The following is an 18,183-nucleotide window of genomic DNA, read 5'->3' as shown; positions in this document are numbered from 1 at the left end:
AGCATCTCGACAAGCATCAAGAGTGACTTACAGACAGATGAGGAGGAGAGAATCCACTCTTTTAAAACAAAACATCTTTCAGAATAAGAAATGAAATAGAAATAAATTCTGGATTCTTTTTGTGTGGAAAAAAAAATAAAATCCTCACACTGAATACAGACATTTTTTTTTTATTACGTTAACATTTGTTTTGTGTTTTCTCCTCTTGATTTCTGCAAAAGGAGAAAACGCAGAGAATCAGGTGTATAATCAGTGTTTATTTTCTTGATACCTCATTCAATTTTTAATGAGGGGGGAAAGTTTTTGTGTCCCAGCTGAGCCCCATTTCATCAACTATTAATTGACCTTAGAGCGCGGCGGCGCTTTGAGAAGTAAATGGTGCAGGAACTGAGACTGATCCGTCAGAACGAAGCGCTACCTGGCCCCTTCGGTCCGTTTGAATCCTTGCAGGACGGAGCTTCTCTCTGATTGGCCGTCACCCCGTCATCCTACAGCACATGTGTCAAACTCAAGGCCTGGGGGCCACATGTGGCCCGCCACTTCATTTTATGTGGCCCGCGAGTGCATAAAAGGTCAGCGTGCCTAAAAATAAATAGGTCAAAAGTGTGCTTTGACCAAAAACTACATTTCCCATAATGCAGTAATTAACCCCATGTTTTGAACAAAGTTAATGTCCTAACTTGTGTCTGATGTTATTTTTCTTTATTGATTGATAGTTTGATCCTTGATCGATGGAGTTCTGTGGGTTTAATAACCTGACAAATGAAAAGGATTTATGTTCAAACAGAGAAACAAACAAACATGTTTTTCTGTCTAACTGTAATGTTTGTAAGTTGAATTAGTAATAAATTTAGAATTATTCAACATTAAGGAGTAGTTACATTCATTTAACATTACACTGAGTTACATTTATCTCCATCAAATCTTCCCCCAGCGTTACCAGAGCTGGACGAGCTGACGATGGAGAGTGTCCTGGTGGAGCTGGAGAGTGTGTGTGAGGAGAAGATGAGGCAGGCCATCGAGGCGGAGGAGGGTCTGGGCATCGAGTACGACGAGGACGTGGTGTGTGACGTCTGTCGCTCGCCGGAGGGGGAGGACGGCAACGAGATGGTGTTCTGTGACAAATGCAACGTCTGCGTTCATCAGGTCAGGAACGGGGGGACGGTTTTCGTCTGGGGGGGGGGGGTTGTTTGCTGTTTGTGTATTTATTTATGTAATTATTTATTTACTGAGCTTATTAAACAAAACCTTTAATGGGACACAGGACATTCGGCTTAGCCGGTGTCTCTAGTGTTCGAAAGATAATTACGGCATAAATAAATAAATTATAATGGAATTGCTGAGTTTAAACCCTGTGGTCAGCAGTGGTGAAAGTTATGGATGAGATATGATACAGGAAGTAAATTAAAGTGATTGTGTTTATTGTTTCTTCTTTTTTTTTTAAATTCTTTGATACTTTTTTAATTTGGGCCATAAATAACAAAAAAAAATCCATCCTAGAGTTTAAGAAGGTCCCTCCTCCCTCCTTGTCACAGGCCTGCTACGGCATTCTGAAAGTACCCCAGGGGAACTGGTTGTGTCGGACCTGCGCTCTCGGCGTCCAGCCCAAATGTCTGCTCTGCCCCAAGAGGGGAGGCGCCCTGAAGCCCACCCGCAGTGGAACCAAGTGGGTCCACGTCAGCTGTGCCTTATGGATCCCCGAGGTGAGAGGGACACGGCGGTCAAACGGTCTGCTGACTCACGAGCAGCTTCAATGTAGTATCATCTGATGGGTGTACCTGGGGGGTTCCGCTTTTCCTCGTGCCTCACTCACACTCACACCTTGGCTTACCTCGTTTCGAATTCAATGGTTCTCGATCACGGTATATGTCAGTTTTCAAAACAATACATGGAAAAATAACAAATCAAGTTTAGATCATTTTCCTCTAATATATACCTGTAACTGTCCACCACAAATATTGGAATCAGGATATCACTAGTAAACCATTAGCTGCACATAATATCATGTAACTGTACAATGAATGAATATAAAAACACAATATCATATAATCAGCCATACAATTTGCAGCAGAAGCAGCTGAAGGCGAGACGGTGACAAGTTTTCTGTACTATACAAAAAAATTTGTACATTTTTTTAATAGTTATAGAATATTGTAGTATATTTTTCATATAGTATATCAAAAAAATATTGTTTAATGTATTACAGAAAGCACAGAAAAGTACAGAAAATGAAGCTTACAGTTTATAAGTTTAAAATTGATTGGTATTAACCAAATATTATTGAAAATACATTCCTAAATAAAGTACAGACCTGAGAAGGGTTAACTCAGTTTAGCCTGGAAACAAGTTAATTGGACTTTTGTTGATTTTCGACTTAACATTTTCCTGGAACTGATTAATGACGTTTACCTGAGGTTTACCTGTATTCCTACAAATATTGGTGGAAATGTTTCCAGAACAAGAGTTTGTTGGTGGTTGGGGTGGCTTTTAAAATCCATCTGGGCCTCAGTGCCTGCAGAACCCTGAGGAGATTCTGAATGTTTGAGTCTCGGCTTCTTTTTTGTGCTCCAAAGTATGTAAACAAGGTCGCTTTTGGACAAAGTGTCTGTGAGGAAGACGGGGACACAAAGTCACCTGAAACACCTCGAAACGCTTCAGTGACGACCCACACTGATTGTTGTGACTCCTACACTTGTTTTGACAGAACCTCCCGTCAAAACACCAAAGGTGTGCTGGTCATGTGATCTGTTTCAGGTGCAACGGGTTTGTGTTTCACGCTCCAGTGAGGGAGAACCCCTCCCTTTGGGGACGGAGCCGAATAAAGATGAAATGCAGATAATGGAGGATAGCTGCAGGTTTGACAGCTGATTAGCAGACTGTGGCCTTTTGGATGGACTTCCTGTCACATTCATTCTCTGTACATGTAAATGTCAGTGACATAACCGGTCTGGGGCCTCCAGCTTTTAATGTGCTGACAGTGTTAATGAGTCACCATTATTTTTTTATGGTGTGGAAGGTCATTAGACAACTTTCCTTTTACATTCACTGCATTGCAGGAACTTTTTACAAGCAGGAGTCGTCATATTTGATGTCAATCCACCCTTTATATCCTCATGAATGAACAGTTTCATGATGAGATGCAAAGTTCAAAGGTCAACAGTGATAAATGTTCGGATTTTAATACACTTGAAGTCTGAGCCTGTCAGGATGTCTCCAATACAGGTCTATACAAGTCTCCTATAATGTAACACATGATCTCTGTGCTGGCTAGTGTTGTATTGGGGGGGGGGGGGGGGTTCAGGAACTGCAGGAACCACTTTTGCTGTCATAAAAAAAAAACACAAAATGTTTTACATAATGAAAATAATCAAGTTCCCCTCCCTCCTTGGTTATTTTCTTTCTTTTTTTTCTTTCTTTTTTAAATTTAAAAAAAAAAGAAAGAAAAATAATCAAGTTCCCCTCAGCGCCCGACCCTGGTCCCCACACTAGACAACAAAAGCACAAACAGCAAAAATGATTCACAAACAACCTCAGAACTTGTATCTTGCGATGATTAATCGTCGGCACTGGGGTCTGTGATGTCCTGGATGGAGCGTGTTTGCTCTTTGAAAAAATGATTGCTGAAATTCAAGGGTTTGCACAAAAGATAATAGTGAACAATAGAGAGCTGCATCATCTGCATAAGAAGATATACTTCAGTATCCCCTTAAGGGATTCATTTTTTTTACATTTTAATTAATCTATTTTGACATCAGTGTTTTATGTATACAGGCTTTAGCGCACATACAAACACACACACACACACACACACACAGTCTTCGACCCTCAACTGGGTCGAAAGACTCGGATCACATCAACAGAAAAGGTTTCATCAGATTTTTAGGTTCAAATCCTCAGAAAAGTCTCTCTTCAGTCAACAACATCCAGGCAGGCAATTTAACTCATTCACAAAGCTCTTTACCGAGCTCTGCTTTTATGTGATGAACCTCTGCAAAGGTGTGACCTGATCGCTCAGAGCGAAGATAAAACCTCAAGCACCCGTTCCTCTGAGGGGGTTCAGGGACAGACGCTGCTTCAGGCCTCGTTCACACCTGTGAGCTCCTGAGAGTCATTCTTCAGCCTGTTCACACATCCTCAGCCACGGAGCCGCTTTCGGCTCCTCGTGCCTTTTATTTCTAATGACCTTCTGTCAATCTTGATTGGGCTAATTGTTTCTGTTGCTTCATTCACTATTCTTTCTTTAACGTACCACTGTGGGTGGATAAAAGGAAGTGCTGTGTGTGTTTGTGTACCTGTGTGTGTTCTAGACTCATCAGACATCAGATTATGATGCCGGCTTGTGGAGTGGAAACTTTCTGTGTGTCTGGAAGTCACTGAGATGAGACAGGATCTCTTCAAGAACAACAACAACAAAAAGAGCTGCAAATAAATCAAACCGCAATGTTGTTGTCAAAAAAAGACAGAAAAAAATAATATAAATTATTATTAGAAGTCACAAAATCTCAAATAGCTGAATATGGTTCAGGATAGATGTGGGTGATGGTGTGTTCCATGTCTGGATTTAAATGATAAATTAACACAATCTGACAAACAGGCAGAATAATTTACATAAATAATAAGCTGATGCCAAATAAGTTCAGAAATAAAAATGTGTAAAAAGATATTTTACCCAGGAAGGTGAGGGGCGTAGGAGACCTAACACGACTGAATAAATTGACATACAACAACTATAGAAATTGAAGTACACATGAAGTCCATCTCTGATGAAACATGGACCATAAAACCGTTCTCTTTAGTCGGTTTAAGACTAGAAACAGCCGTCAAAATCAAATCAGCTCCTGTTTTTTTTGTGTTTGTTTTTTTTTTCTCCTGAGAGGCTTTCGGATGTTTTCCATCCAGCAGCTTTGAAATGTGAAACGAGAATCTGCTCATCGATGAAGGAACACGCTGGAGGCCCGCGTGTCCACAGAAAGCTGCAGAATATCGACAAGCCAACCGGTCGGGAGAAGGATGCTTTGTGTGTGTGTGTGTGTGTGTGTGTGTGTGTGTGTGTGTGTGTGTGTGTGTGTGTGTGTGTGTGTGTGTGTGTAATTGACTGCAGCATTCAAAAAAAATGGAGATCTTTTCTTGCCATCGATCGGTTTTTTGTATCAGCTGTAAGGACGGTCAACACCGACGGTGACGGCTGTGGGGTCGTCGTCAGAATCAAACTTTCTATTGACGTCCTCAGCGGAGGGAAAATTGAGCCCCACTCCAGTCGGGTACACCGCACAAAAGATATCAATAATAAAAATAAAAAAAAGATCCACAGATGTGGCTGCGTTCTCTGGAGGAAGAGACAATCAGATAGAAGGACGGTTGGGAGTCGAGCAGGAAGGCATGACCTGCAGAAAGCAGCTTTTTGAGGCAAAAGCGTGGAGAACAGGGACGGAGCTCCACGCCACAAATATGAGAACGGCTTTAATTGAAAGAGTCGGGCTGTTTGTGCAGAGAAATAAGCAGCTGGGGATGGAAGGAAGGAAGGAAGGAAGAAACATCCTTCGATAATGAGTCCTCTCCTTTCTGTTCTGTGTGGCTGGTTGGCAGAGGTCAATGACATTTGGGTTGTATTTGACGATTGAAGGCCAAACCCCTCAGTGAATAGATGGTTCAGATTCACGCTGGGCTCAGCAGCACAGCGACACAAGAGTACTCAGTCTGGGTCCAAGAAAAGACTTTGATTTCTCTGATTTCTCTCTGTGTTTTTGAAATGGAAAGAAAATGTCATTCAGACGACCGTAAGGTGGGGGTTACTCAGTAGGAGAGGAGGACTGACGGTAATGAAGAAGGAGAGCTAAACATGAACTCCAGGTTGTGATGGGGATGAATCTGTAACTAAAAAACACAAAGAAGAGTCTCAGCTACCAGTTTTAAGTTCATCCAGTGATACTGGATAATAGCTGACGAGTGTAGTATTTTCCGCATTATAAGGCGAACCTAAAAGCCTTTAATATCCTCAAAAACCGATGGTGCGCCTTATAATCCAGTGCGCCTTATACAGGCAAACCTCGGTTTCCGACCACAATTCGTTCCTGAAGGCTGTTCGAAAACCGATTTGTTCGAATTCCAAATACATTTTTGCCATTACAAATAATGTAAATGGTCTTAATCCGTTCCAAGATGCTAGAAAACTACCTTTTTTCAACATAATACGTTATTTCATAATGTCATTTATATATCAAATTGTATAGTAAGGAAACATATCACAGAAATGTACAAGAAAGAAGCGAACATGAGAAAGAAGGAAAGAATCAGGTTAGCCTAAGGTACGAGTTACCGTCGTCTTTTGGACAGAAGTTTACGGCACCGTAACTCGTACCGTAGGCAATGGAACGCAAATGAAGTGAAAAATTAGTGAATACAGTAAACTAAAATAAAAAGCACATTACAGTTAAAGCATAAGAACAATAAAGATAAGAGTTTGTACCTTTGTGGTGGTGAGCAGTTGGCTTACGTGAACGTTGAAGAGGGAGAGGAGGGGGATGGATGTCACCGCGTTTGTTTCGCGTTCGACTTCCAAATTTTGTTCGACTTCTAAGACAAAAAAAAAATCCGAATTTTTTTCGTCGAATTCCGATTTGTTCGATGTCTAAAGTGTTTGTAAAAACAAGGTTTGCTTGTATATGAAAAAAGTAGAACATATTTATTGAAGATGAGTTCTCAGTTCTCTATTCTATGCACCTATTAATGTGGTGTGCCCTATTCTGGTGAAAGCAGTTTTAAAATAGGCCATTCATTAAAGGTGCGCCTTACAATCCAGTGCGCTTTATAATCCAGTGCGCTTTATAATCCAGTGCGCTTTATAATCCAGTGCGCTTTATAATCCAGTGCGCCTTATAGTGTGGAAAACACTATAGTTAACAAGTGCTGAAATGCAGGCATTCAGATAGCTGGTAGACATTAAACATTCAGTTTAATTTCATGTCAGAGAATGACCTCCTTACATTATCTCAACATGATGCTGTCGGAGTATCACAGGTGTTGTCCCGTGTCTGATGTGTGTGTTTCCTCCTGATGTGTGTGTTTCCTCCTGATGTGTGTGTTTCCTCCTGATGTGTGTCCACACAGGTGAGTATCGGCTGCCCGGAGAAGATGGAGCCCATTACCAAGGTGTCCCACATCCCCGCCAGCCGCTGGGCTCTGTCCTGCAGCCTGTGTCGAGAACACACAGGAACATGCATACAGGTAGGTCAGAGACACACGCGTGTTGCGTTTCCCCTCCCTCTCTAAAACCTCCCCCGGGGCTGCACAGCATTTTGACTTCATCCTTATTTGGGCAGCAGATCCAGGTGGATGGATGATCAGGTCTCAATTACATGTGGGTGTGTTTTATAGAATGCGAAGCAGCTTCGAGTGTGTGTTCCTCTTGTGTCACGCAGACATTGCCATCAGGTCATAGGTCATCCTTTTTTGTCAGCTTTGGTCATGTCCTCAGTGTACAACAGTTTTGTAATGGTAGAGATGCCGTGTAGAAACATCAGTATGCGGGATAAATTCCAGATTTGTGTCGTCACGGGCTTCAACTGTCTGAACTTGGCACAAACAAAAGAAAAGCAATCATTATTGCGTTCTTTTTTTACGAGTCATCGCTCATGTTGTGGGGCATCTCACTGTTATCTGTTACCATCCTGAAAGCGGTGATGAAACCTTCATTAATGAATCCCTGACGGAGATGAGCAGGTGCCGACCGAAAGGCCACGCCGGCGTATTTTGCGATGACTTGATCGTATCTAACAACACATCTAACCGGCTCCATGCTGAGTTCAACCTTTTGCCTTTTGACACCAAATAAGTGACGGCAGCTGCAGCGGGCTCGGCCTGACATTTGGGTAAGTCGATAGGAGAACGGGGACTTACAGCAGAGACCTTTCACCGGGACACCACCGAGACAAAAAGTTGATGCTGCCTCCTTGAAATTTATTTTGTAACCTGGTGGATTCAGGATTAAACATACATGAACTGGGTGTAGTTGTTGGAATAAATCAAATTCAGATCCCTAACATGTGATTGGATCACTCAAAAGTGGGTGTGTCCAGAGTTGGAGAGGATAGGTTGTGTTTCACAAACGTCTCCCTACACCGCACCGTGTCCCAGCTGATACCTGCACACCTGCTTTATCAAATAATAGACATACAGATTTTACCTGAGAGTAATGAATTATATGTGAGTTACCTGAATAATGATAAAGAATGAAGAGAAACACAAAAGTCACAAGAACACACGAGCTAAGTCGTTACTCCACCAACGAGAACGAGATCCGGTCTCCGGTGAAGTTGAATCCATCTGCCAACACGCTTTTCATCAACCAAAATTTGTTCAAATTTTGAACGGGAAAAAAGTATTTTCTCTCCCTCTCTGGGGTTACACGTCATCAGGAAGCACATGTCTTGTTTTTTGAAAGTAAAATGAAGTTGGTAGCATTCAGCCCGTTGAAAGAAATTACGTCAGAAAAGGTGAATAGCTTCACCACAGTGTCCTCTCTACGAAATGCTGAGGCGTTCATCAACACACACCCGACTAGTGAGTAACACGGGGAAGCGGCGGTAGTCACGACCTGTCGCAGGTGTCTCCTGGTCCCGACAGATGTGGTGATAAACTGTTGGCCTAATGGGGTGATTACCTGAAATAGTTCCACACCCATGTGCAGTAGTTGGATTGACAGAGTGATAGAGAAACACACACAGTCTAGCGCGCGTGTGTTTTCATCAGGACTGTTTCTGTACCGTCCTGATTTGTTTTCTGGTAAGAAACTAGGTTGTCTTCTGCGTTCTGCTTCCAAAATGAAACATCTGAAGCCGCTGGGTGCTTAGAGCCACGATGGCGATGGAGGACAGGTTTGTTTGAGGAGGTGTTAGACAGGAGTTGGCTCCCAGATGGTGGAGTCAGGAGGATCAGTTGGGTTTTCGTCTCCATCCTCATAAAAAGAATGGAGACTGGAGTCGTCTTCCTGTCGATGCTCCATCAGAAAATCAGACGACAACGCAGACACACAAACTGGAAAGCACACCAAGCCTGGAGGGGCTCGGCAGGAGGCTGGCTCTCATTGTGACCTGTAATGGATAGCACTGACACACACACACACACACACACACACACACACACACACACACACACACACACACACACACACACACACACACACACACACACACACACACACACACACACACACACACACACACACACACACACACACACACACACACAAATCCCAAGGTACTGAAATGCCAACAGAAATTGAGGGGCCCTTTTTTGTTGTGACTGCTTGTCTTTCTGATTTCCGGCATTTCTCAATAGAGTGTTTTTGTGTGTGTGTGTGTGTGTGTGTGTGTGTGTGTGTGTGTGTGTGTGTGTGTGTGTGTGTGTGTGTGTGTGTGTGTGTGTGTGTGTGTGTGTGTGTCTGTGTGTGTGTGTGTGTGTGTGTGTGTGTGTGTGTGTCTGTGTGTCTGTGTGTGTGTCTGTGTGTGTGTGTGTGTGTGTGTCTGTGTGTGTGTGCTCTATCCCCTCAGTGCTCCATGCCCTCCTGTATCGTGGCCTTCCATGTGACGTGCGCCTTCGACCACGGCCTGGAGATGAGGACCATCCTGGCGGAGAATGACGAGGTCCGCTTCAAGTCCTTCTGCCTGGAGCACAGCTGCAGTGCTGCCAACAGCGGCGCCGCCATCGGCAGCGCCTCCGTGAGCAACGGCAATCACGCTTTCACCGCCAACAGAGCAATCAGCGCTACCAGGTCCGACTGCGCCCCCAACAACGTCGGTCCCGAGCTCCGGCCGGACTCCCAGCGCCGGCCGGACAGCAGCAGCGAACCGGAGCAGAGGTCGGTTTTGTACCCGATGTCCGTGTCGGCGGCGGAGCGAGCCGAGCGCGATCAGCTGGAGAGGGAGAAGGTCAGCCAGAGGAAGCAGAAGCTCCAGGAGCTGGAGGACGAGTTTTACCGCCTGGTGGACCCCAGGGAGGTGGCTGATAACTTGGCGCTTCCTGTCTCACAGGTCGGTAAAGCCATGGAACTGTAACACTACAATCCCATGAATTATAACTACTTCTTTCACAATTTTTAAAATACATTTTGTGTTCTTTAAGGTGGACTTCTTATATCAGTTCTGGAAGTTGAAGAGGAAGGCAAACTTCAACCGACCTTTGGTGACCTTAAAGAGGGATGAGGTGGACAACCTGGCCCAACAGGAGCAGGACGTCCTCTACAGGCGCCTCAAACTCTTCACACACCTCCGGCAGGACCTGGAGAGGGTGAGTAGGAGGCGTGTGATTGGCTGTTTGTCTGTGTGAACGTGCTGGTTTTATGGTACCTGAACGCTCGGTACCTGATCCAGTGTTGCTTCACCTGAGGGAATGAATGTGACAGAATGAAGGGCAAAGTTTAGAAGACAGAGTTGAGGACAGCCATGATGGACGGACTAGAGACAGTGGTGTGGACAGTGACCGAGGAAGACTTAGGCATTGTTTTTGCTCCATTTAATTGGGTTTCTCAGAAGGTTCTCTATAGCTCTACTGAGGAACTAGAAGGAGCAATCTGATCTAAAGTAATGTGGTACTTTTGCATTGAGCTTCTGAGTTGTCAGATGTCCATAGTGCTCAAGAAAGTTTTATGTCTTTGAACTGTTGGGTCAAACTCCCAGAATAGTCGAGCAGTGATCTATCTACAGTTCTGTACCAAATCTTGGGATGAATGTCTCGAACACTTGAATGAAAAGTTCTCACCAGCATACTTTAGCATTCTTCAAGTGGTGGGGGGCTGCTTCCTGACAGACCTGGTAAACTTGGTCGATCTCTCTGAAGTCTGGTCTGTTTTCAGCGCCAACCTTCAAAGCTTCCTTTTTAAGGTGACTGGTCAGTCTTGTGGTCAGACCCTCTACCGTTGTACGGTAACTCAGGAACCAGGTGGTGGGTAGTAAGAGGTGTGAAGCTGAAGAAGAAAGCCTTTCAGGCCTGGCTGGTAGAGGAACCTGGACCCCTGTAGACGAAGCAGAGACAGTCTGCTGGGGGTGGATTGGTCTGGTTCTGGATGTTGTTGGAACGTGATGAGTAACAGAGCTTTCATTGCTGCTTGTTGTGTCTCAGTCTTTGTTAGTTGTTAGTTGTATCTTGGCTGAATTCTGTTCTTTTCAGCTTTAAAGTGTTGGTGAGTGTTTGAACTGAATAATATCAAAGAAACTTTGGTGCAAGCTGCCATCTGTTCTTTGGAGCTGTGGTGGATTTACAACAAATGGGTGACAAGAAACTTGTAGGTGTAACAATGATTGTGAGTTAAAGGCTACAGAGATTCTCCGTTGTGCTTTGCTTTTGGTACTGAAGACATTTAGTGTTATTGTTAAAGGTATTAATTCAAGCTGTATTTGTGTTCTGTGGTCGTGAAGCAGTCTTTTAATCACTGATATATTTATTGGTCGTTACTGGGGACCAGCACCTCTCTCTAACAGTATCGTGGCTCTGGTCAGTGATGGAAATGGACTTTCCCACTGCGTTCAGTATCACAGCTCACAGCTGGCAGCTGAATGCTAACCACCGTGTAAATTTCCTTGCTTGGTTTATGGAATTGGTTCCACGCCTGCCCAGAACCTCACTCTGGGCTTGTGTTAACAACACTCTGAGAGCTGATTGCCATTCTATGCAAACCCCGCTCTGACCCAAACCTGCACCCTACAATCTGTGCTGCCCCAACAGCAGTGAACGTGCCATAGGACCATCAGCTCAGCCCAGTTCAAAGGGATTCAGTCAGTTTGAAGAGGATGGGATGCTCAGCTCTTCTTATGTTTGGACAGACGTTTTATGTCTTAACCGCAGTATAAAAATGGTGTTTGCTTACATTCTGATATTAAATATACCCAAAAGAATCTGAGCCCCTGGTTTAAATGTGTTTTCTTTCAGCAGACTGTAAAACAAACCAACTCATGTGTATCCTAAAGACTACTTGCCTTTGTTTCTGTGCCGCGTGATTGGATTGAGAGCAGTTAGCTTGTCTCAGTTTGGTTCCGCTTGGTTGGATTTTATTTGCCTCAAAGTTGGAGAACCTTTTGGGGTGATTATATGGTTGTACTTAAACCAAATGACCCACAAACTAAAACAAAATTATCAGGTGACGTATTCAATAGTTCATTGGTTTTACCATTATCTCTGGTGGTAATACGAGTTGGGTGGGGTCCAGAAGTTCCAGTTAGAGCATCAACAAACATCGAACTGGACCAGTTTAAGTTTTGGATTTCATTTCCAACCTCTGAACTATAAAATAGAGTCAAATGAATACTTTTTCAGCAGTTGGTTCCTCCTCAGATGGACAGACTGATGGCGACGCTGAAATATTTACCCATATATTCAGAGTTCGTTTTACCTCCAGAAAGTAGTGCATCCCTGGGATGGGCTTCAAGAAAACTTTGTGCATCCCAACATGATATTTATGCATCCCAAAAGTAATAACAGAATATATTGTAGAAGCGTATACAAGAATTGAGTTTTGCCAATAGTGCAAAATAAAAACTAAACAAACTGTTAATTTAAATTATTTTATTAATAAAAATAACGATGTCTTAACTATTTAAGTAAAAAGAATAAAAAGGGTAAAATTATATATTTTATGAAAATGTTAAAGCCTGGTAGCCATTTAAAAAAAACAAGAACACTGTATATTATAGTTATTGTGAATCACTCAATACCCCACCATGTTTTTTCCTTATATAGTGGTGTAACTGTAGACACACACACAGCGGTCTCTGGTGGTCGGGCTTTATTGATCGCTGCAGGCCCCGCTAACCTCCTGACCATTCAGCGAATCTGTCCACTCCATAACGTAACCCCCCCCCCAGACCTCCATTATTGATGTGTTTGTAGTGGAAATGGACCGGACCGCTTCACGTCTCCCAGGGTAACCGTCTCTGTCCCGCCAATGAAAGGTCAAAGCTGTGAAGACAGGCGGCAGGAAATCACAACTTAAACACTGATCTGGAGTTATCCAAGCACAGAAGCAGCCGTCTGCGCAGCCTCTCCAGCTGCGCAGACGGCTGAGATGACACCAATCCAGTTCAGCGTTGTCTCAGCCTCTTGACTGGACTCAAAGATGATTGGTAGTTTCTCTTCCTTTTTAACATCACTTGAGGATCTGACAGAGAGAGAGAGAGAGGTCGATCAATGTGCTTGGTGCTGACAGGTCGTCCATCAACACGATTGATCATCAATTCGACGAGTATTGGCCAAATAATTGGTGACAGCTCTCCGCTGCTGATGGCTGTCGGAAAACGAGCCTCCGTCTCTGTCACTTACCTTCTCCCTGGTCTCCCCTTTCACACACACACACACACACACACGCACGCACGCGCACACACACACACACACACACACACACACACCCATTTACTTTCTGAGAGAAATAAAATGCCTTAACTTTTCTTGCTGACACATTTTTAACCTGTATTTTGAACAAATTTATTTTTTGTCATGTCGGGGTTTTAGAGTGGTCTTTCCTTAGGGGAAGGGTGTGTGTGTGTGTGTGTGTGTGTGTGTGTGTGTGTGTGTGTGTGTGTGTGTGTGTGTGTGTGTGTGTGTGTGTGTGTGTGTGTGTGTGTGTGTGTGTGTGTGTACCAGTCGGGGCTGGTGAGAGTATTCCAATCATTTTTGATTTGCTGGCAAATTTAAGAATCACGTTTCCTCCAGACCCCAACCCAATCAGAGCCCACGACCAAACCCCCCCTCCAGCCTGGTGCGTGCGTGTGTGTGTGCGTGTGTGTGTGTGTGTGTGTGTGTGTGTGTGTGTGTGTGTGTGTGTGTGTGTGTGTGTGTGTGTGTGAGGTTATAGTGGAAGAATCTGGGGGCTAATGTTGGGATGGATTATCCCCCACCTCTTCCTCTTTGAAGTGTTGAAGTGCTGCCAATGGAACGAATCACACTGTGCTGTCCCTAATGCACCAGTGAGCTGCCTCCATTTCTGGACTCCTGAGTGCCCCCCCACCCCCCACCCCCCGGCTCCATCCAGGAGTGGTTTCTGGTCAGGATGGAGGCAGGTGTGAACCAGTTCCTCTCCTTACTCATTTCCTGTGGTGTGTTTTCTCTGCTTGAGTCAAATGATTGTTAGCCCCCCCTCCCCCCCAAGCAGTGGTGAGGTGTCCGGCGGCACGCCCCCGCCATCCTGTGCCCCGCCATCCTGTGCCCCGCCATCCTGTGCCCCGCCCTTTTTTTGCTGCTCTTTCAAGACTTTGGCAGCCCTGTTGGCCCAGCAGGTCAGCTTTACCCCCCCCCCCCCCCGCCCCTACCCAGAGAACAGTACACTTATGAAGCAGTCCACCTCATTGGGTGTGCGGGGGCCTGATTGTGACTGACGAACATATGTTTTATATATCTGCTTTCACAAGCAGTGAATGTGGAGAGAGGGTGAGAGAAATTTGATGGAAGAGGGGGTGGGGGGCTCGTATTCATAGGGGAGATAAAGAAAGAAGGGGTCTGGAGCGGGGGCCCCTCCAGCCTGGAAGCATCCGGGTGTCTCTGGACTGATATCTGCCCCCCCCAGCATCCATAAAGATGCCACTTTCCTCCTTCATCATCTCAGATCCTTCTGGTGACTCACAGCCAAAGAGTCGTCAGCCAAGATAGAAATCCTCCGACCCGTTCCTGTTTGTTCAGGATGATTACCGCTGGAAGGAACCGTGGAGTCTTTGGCTCCCGTCCCGATCATTGTGTTTGAGTTTATTCACAGTCGATATGTACATTCAGGAGGAGTTCATTACATCACATCAGTCTCATGAAGTCGGGCTTTCACGTCTGATTTCTCCATCTATACTAATATCCCTTGATGTTGTTGGATGTCGTCCAGCTCTGAATGGAACACAGCCTCACAGTTTGTGTTTGTCACCATGTTTATTGAAGCTGTAAAACACATGTGTCAAACTCAAGGCCCGGGGGCCAAATGGGGCCCGCCACATCCTTTTATGTGGCCCGCAAGAGCATAAAAGGTCAGAGTGTCTACAAATAAATAGATCAAAATTGTGCTTTCACCATAACTACATTTCCCACAATTTTGATCTCTGGTGTGTCGCTGTGGGATTTTACCCAGAGTCATTTCTCCCCTCAAAACTGGCCCAAGAGAAAGAGAGAGAAATTAGATTTTTAAAAAAAATCATATTTCTTCATAAAAGCCAAATTACAAGTATAATCACATTGACACAAAATCCAAAGGATTCATGCAAAAAAGGAATTCACATCTCAAAAACAAATAAATAGGATTTTCAACAGTACTGTGTGTTTCCTGAACAAATAAAAACATCTAACTTTTTAACATTTATTACACTAAAAACAGAGGTTTTTGTCTCCATGTACAGAAAGAGGGTTGGGAGGGGGGCATCATCCACCCTCACCCTCCCTCTATGGTACACCCACCCACCCTGGCATGAAATCCTCTCTGCTGTTATGTAACGTTTGTCGGGTCAGAGAGAGGACAGACACGAGGAAACTCTCTCTCTCTCCACAAGTACACCTGGCTGTTCATACAAGCAACAATTCATGTGCACACACACACACACTCACACACACACACACACACACACACACACACACACACACACACTACTGCAGAGTGGAGCAGACGGGCCGAGTCATGCAGCAGACAGACCCACCCTGTTGGATCAACCTCAACCTGGCTCTGCACACACACTCCGCTCCAAACCTAATACTGGCTCCAATACACAATCCCTTCTTCTCCTTCTCCTCCTCCTCCTCCTCCTCCTCCTCCTCCTCCTCCTTTGGCTCTTTCCGAGATGCTTCAAGGTACTGAGACGGATCCAAGACAAGCAACACTTAACCCCTCCCTCCCCTGCTGGTGGACTTCTCTATCCAACAGCAGCGATTACTGTTGTATCTCAGCCTTTAACAGCCGCTTAAGTGTTTTACCAGCCAACCTGGTCTCATTTGTAGATTTAGGGAGGAACTGGAAGTCGTAGCTGGCTCGCTCCCAGAGTGACCAGTGGAGTATGGGAGACTCCTGAGGGAAGCAGTCTGGTTCTTGCTGAAGTTTATGAGTTTGCTGTTGCAGGATTTTTTTTGGCTTGCGTTAGTGCTTACTGATGAATTCTCCAGAGACACTTCCCAGACAGTAAAAAAAAAACTTGGATTTATGGAGTTTGGACCAACTGTTTTTGAGTAATGATCAAATACGGCGTGTCAATTTGTACGTCTGAGCTCATTCATGTGTCCTGTAGCTGCAGCTCTCCTGACCGAAGTCTGATTATTTAAAAGCTGTTGTGTCCAAACCTCTGGTTTAAAAAGATATATCATAATTTCATGCACTATAATATCATTTAAACTGGATCAAATATGTGTCCATAATATTAAATATATACTCTGGTCAAAGGTCACCATAAATACAAGTCCAGCTCTCCAAAACCATCAATCTGCCTTGGATTTAAAATGAAAAGTCATTAATAAAAATATTTTATGAGTGCATCACATTTTTCTGTCGATTTTTCAACTCCTGCACTTCTAATGACACCGTTTGATTCTGAAATCAGACAATTAAAGGTTTCCATTACATGTTGGAACTCGTGGTCTAAACTTGCCGCCAGGAAATTAAGCTTTTAAGTAAGTACTGTAGTAGGTTTCCACAGAAAAACCTGATCACAAAAGAATTAATGGTATCAATGGAAAGAACATGAAAGTAAGAGTATTACGAGTATTATTATAGGAAAAATAGGATTACTATTATTAGCAGTAGTAGTAGTAATAGTGTGAGTGTTATGATGATGATTATGATTAGGCTTATTATTGTTGTTATATTAGGATTATTATAATTATTATGATTATTATTATTATTGTGATGTTCATGGTTATTCTTAGTAGTAGTTGTAATAGTAGTATAATGATAATTATTATGATTATGAGTATGTTTATTATTGTAGTTATATTAGGATTATTACTATGATTATTAAGAGTATTATAATGATTTTTGTATTATTATTATTATTATATTTCTGGTGGGTCCGGTGAAGCGGCAGAACTGATCCTCTGCTCCTTTGAGGAAGAGAAAGGAAATACCTGAAACTAGTCTTTTTTATCAGAGCACTTAGAGAAAATGTCAATATTTAAAAGACATAAATATCATGGTTCACGTGTGTGTGTGTGTGTGTGTGTGTATGTGTGTGTGTGTGTGTGTGTGTGTGTGTGTGTGTGTGTGTGTGTGTGTGTGTGTGTGTGTGTGTGTGTGTGTGGTTAGTTGGTGGGATTATCGTTGTAGATGCTCTCTCTCGTTCTCTCACTGGACTCTCATTCATGTCTTTCTCTGGACTCATTCAGTTTATCTTCCTCCTCCTTTTTCCATCCAACTTTGTTGATCTTCTCCTCTTTTCAATCTGTCTCCAAACATATTTAATTCCTTGCTCACTTTCTCATTTACCTTCATTTCAGTAACACCTCTTCCTTTTGGCATCTTTCCTTTCATCAGTGAAATGTTTTCTTCTTCTTTCACCTCTACCTATCTTTCTTTCCATTATCTCATGCTGTTTTTTTTGTCTCTCTGGACTCCCTCATCATCTCGCTGCCCCTCTGGTACGAGTTCTGTTGGATGAAATAAATATGAGGAGGGTGAGGAATAAATATTTATGGCTGCTTCTGCTATATAATTCTGCATGTCAGTGTGTAGTTACTCTGCGTACGTGTGTGTGTGTGTGTGTGTGTGTGTGTGTGTGTGTGTGTGTGTGTGTGTGTGTGTGTGTGTGTGTGTGTGTGTGTGTGTGTGTGTGTGTGGTGTATGTTCTCAAATCCTTGGCCAGTGCAGGGGCCAAGGCTGCTGTGCTGATAAATTATTCACTGAAAGTTAAACCTTTAATTTACATCACTTTGATAAGACAATAGTAGCACAGCAACACACACACACACAAACACACACACACACACACACACACACACGCACACACACACCATATGGCTTTTTGCATGTGCTCTAAAACAGGTAGAGATGAAGACATGAGACACGCGTGTGCAGACACATGTTCAACACACATGTTTGTTGTGTACCAGCGAAGCATGAAAACACACTTACGCAAACATGTACATGCATGAAATTGAGTGCACACACTGATTAGCTCACATGTAGCCGTCACACGCTAAAGCAGCGACACACACAGGCGTGATAGTAATCAGTAAACTGAACACGCA

General features: G+C 43.7%; 1 protein-coding gene across 2 annotated transcripts in view; it reads left to right on the top strand.

The window, feature by feature from the left end:
- Positions 1 to 18,183, top strand: part of jade2 (jade family PHD finger 2) — a 110,180-nt gene that overhangs the window by 64,581 nt on the left and 27,416 nt on the right. For both annotated transcript variants that reach the window (XM_068330819.1, XM_068330817.1), the window contains exons 6-10: positions 935 to 1,146; positions 1,536 to 1,703; positions 7,108 to 7,224; positions 9,549 to 10,028; positions 10,120 to 10,284. In XM_068330819.1, the coding sequence (XP_068186920.1) occupies positions 935 to 1,146; positions 1,536 to 1,703; positions 7,108 to 7,224; positions 9,549 to 10,028; positions 10,120 to 10,284 (1,142 nt within the window). The remainder of the gene's footprint in view (positions 1 to 934; positions 1,147 to 1,535; positions 1,704 to 7,107; positions 7,225 to 9,548; positions 10,029 to 10,119; positions 10,285 to 18,183) is intronic.

This window comes from Antennarius striatus, chromosome 13 (assembly GCF_040054535.1).
Source record: "Antennarius striatus isolate MH-2024 chromosome 13, ASM4005453v1, whole genome shotgun sequence".
Lineage (NCBI taxonomy): Eukaryota > Metazoa > Chordata > Actinopteri > Lophiiformes > Antennariidae > Antennarius > Antennarius striatus.
Note: the sequence above shows the minus strand (reverse complement) of the source record. Positions and strands in the feature narration are given on the sequence as shown.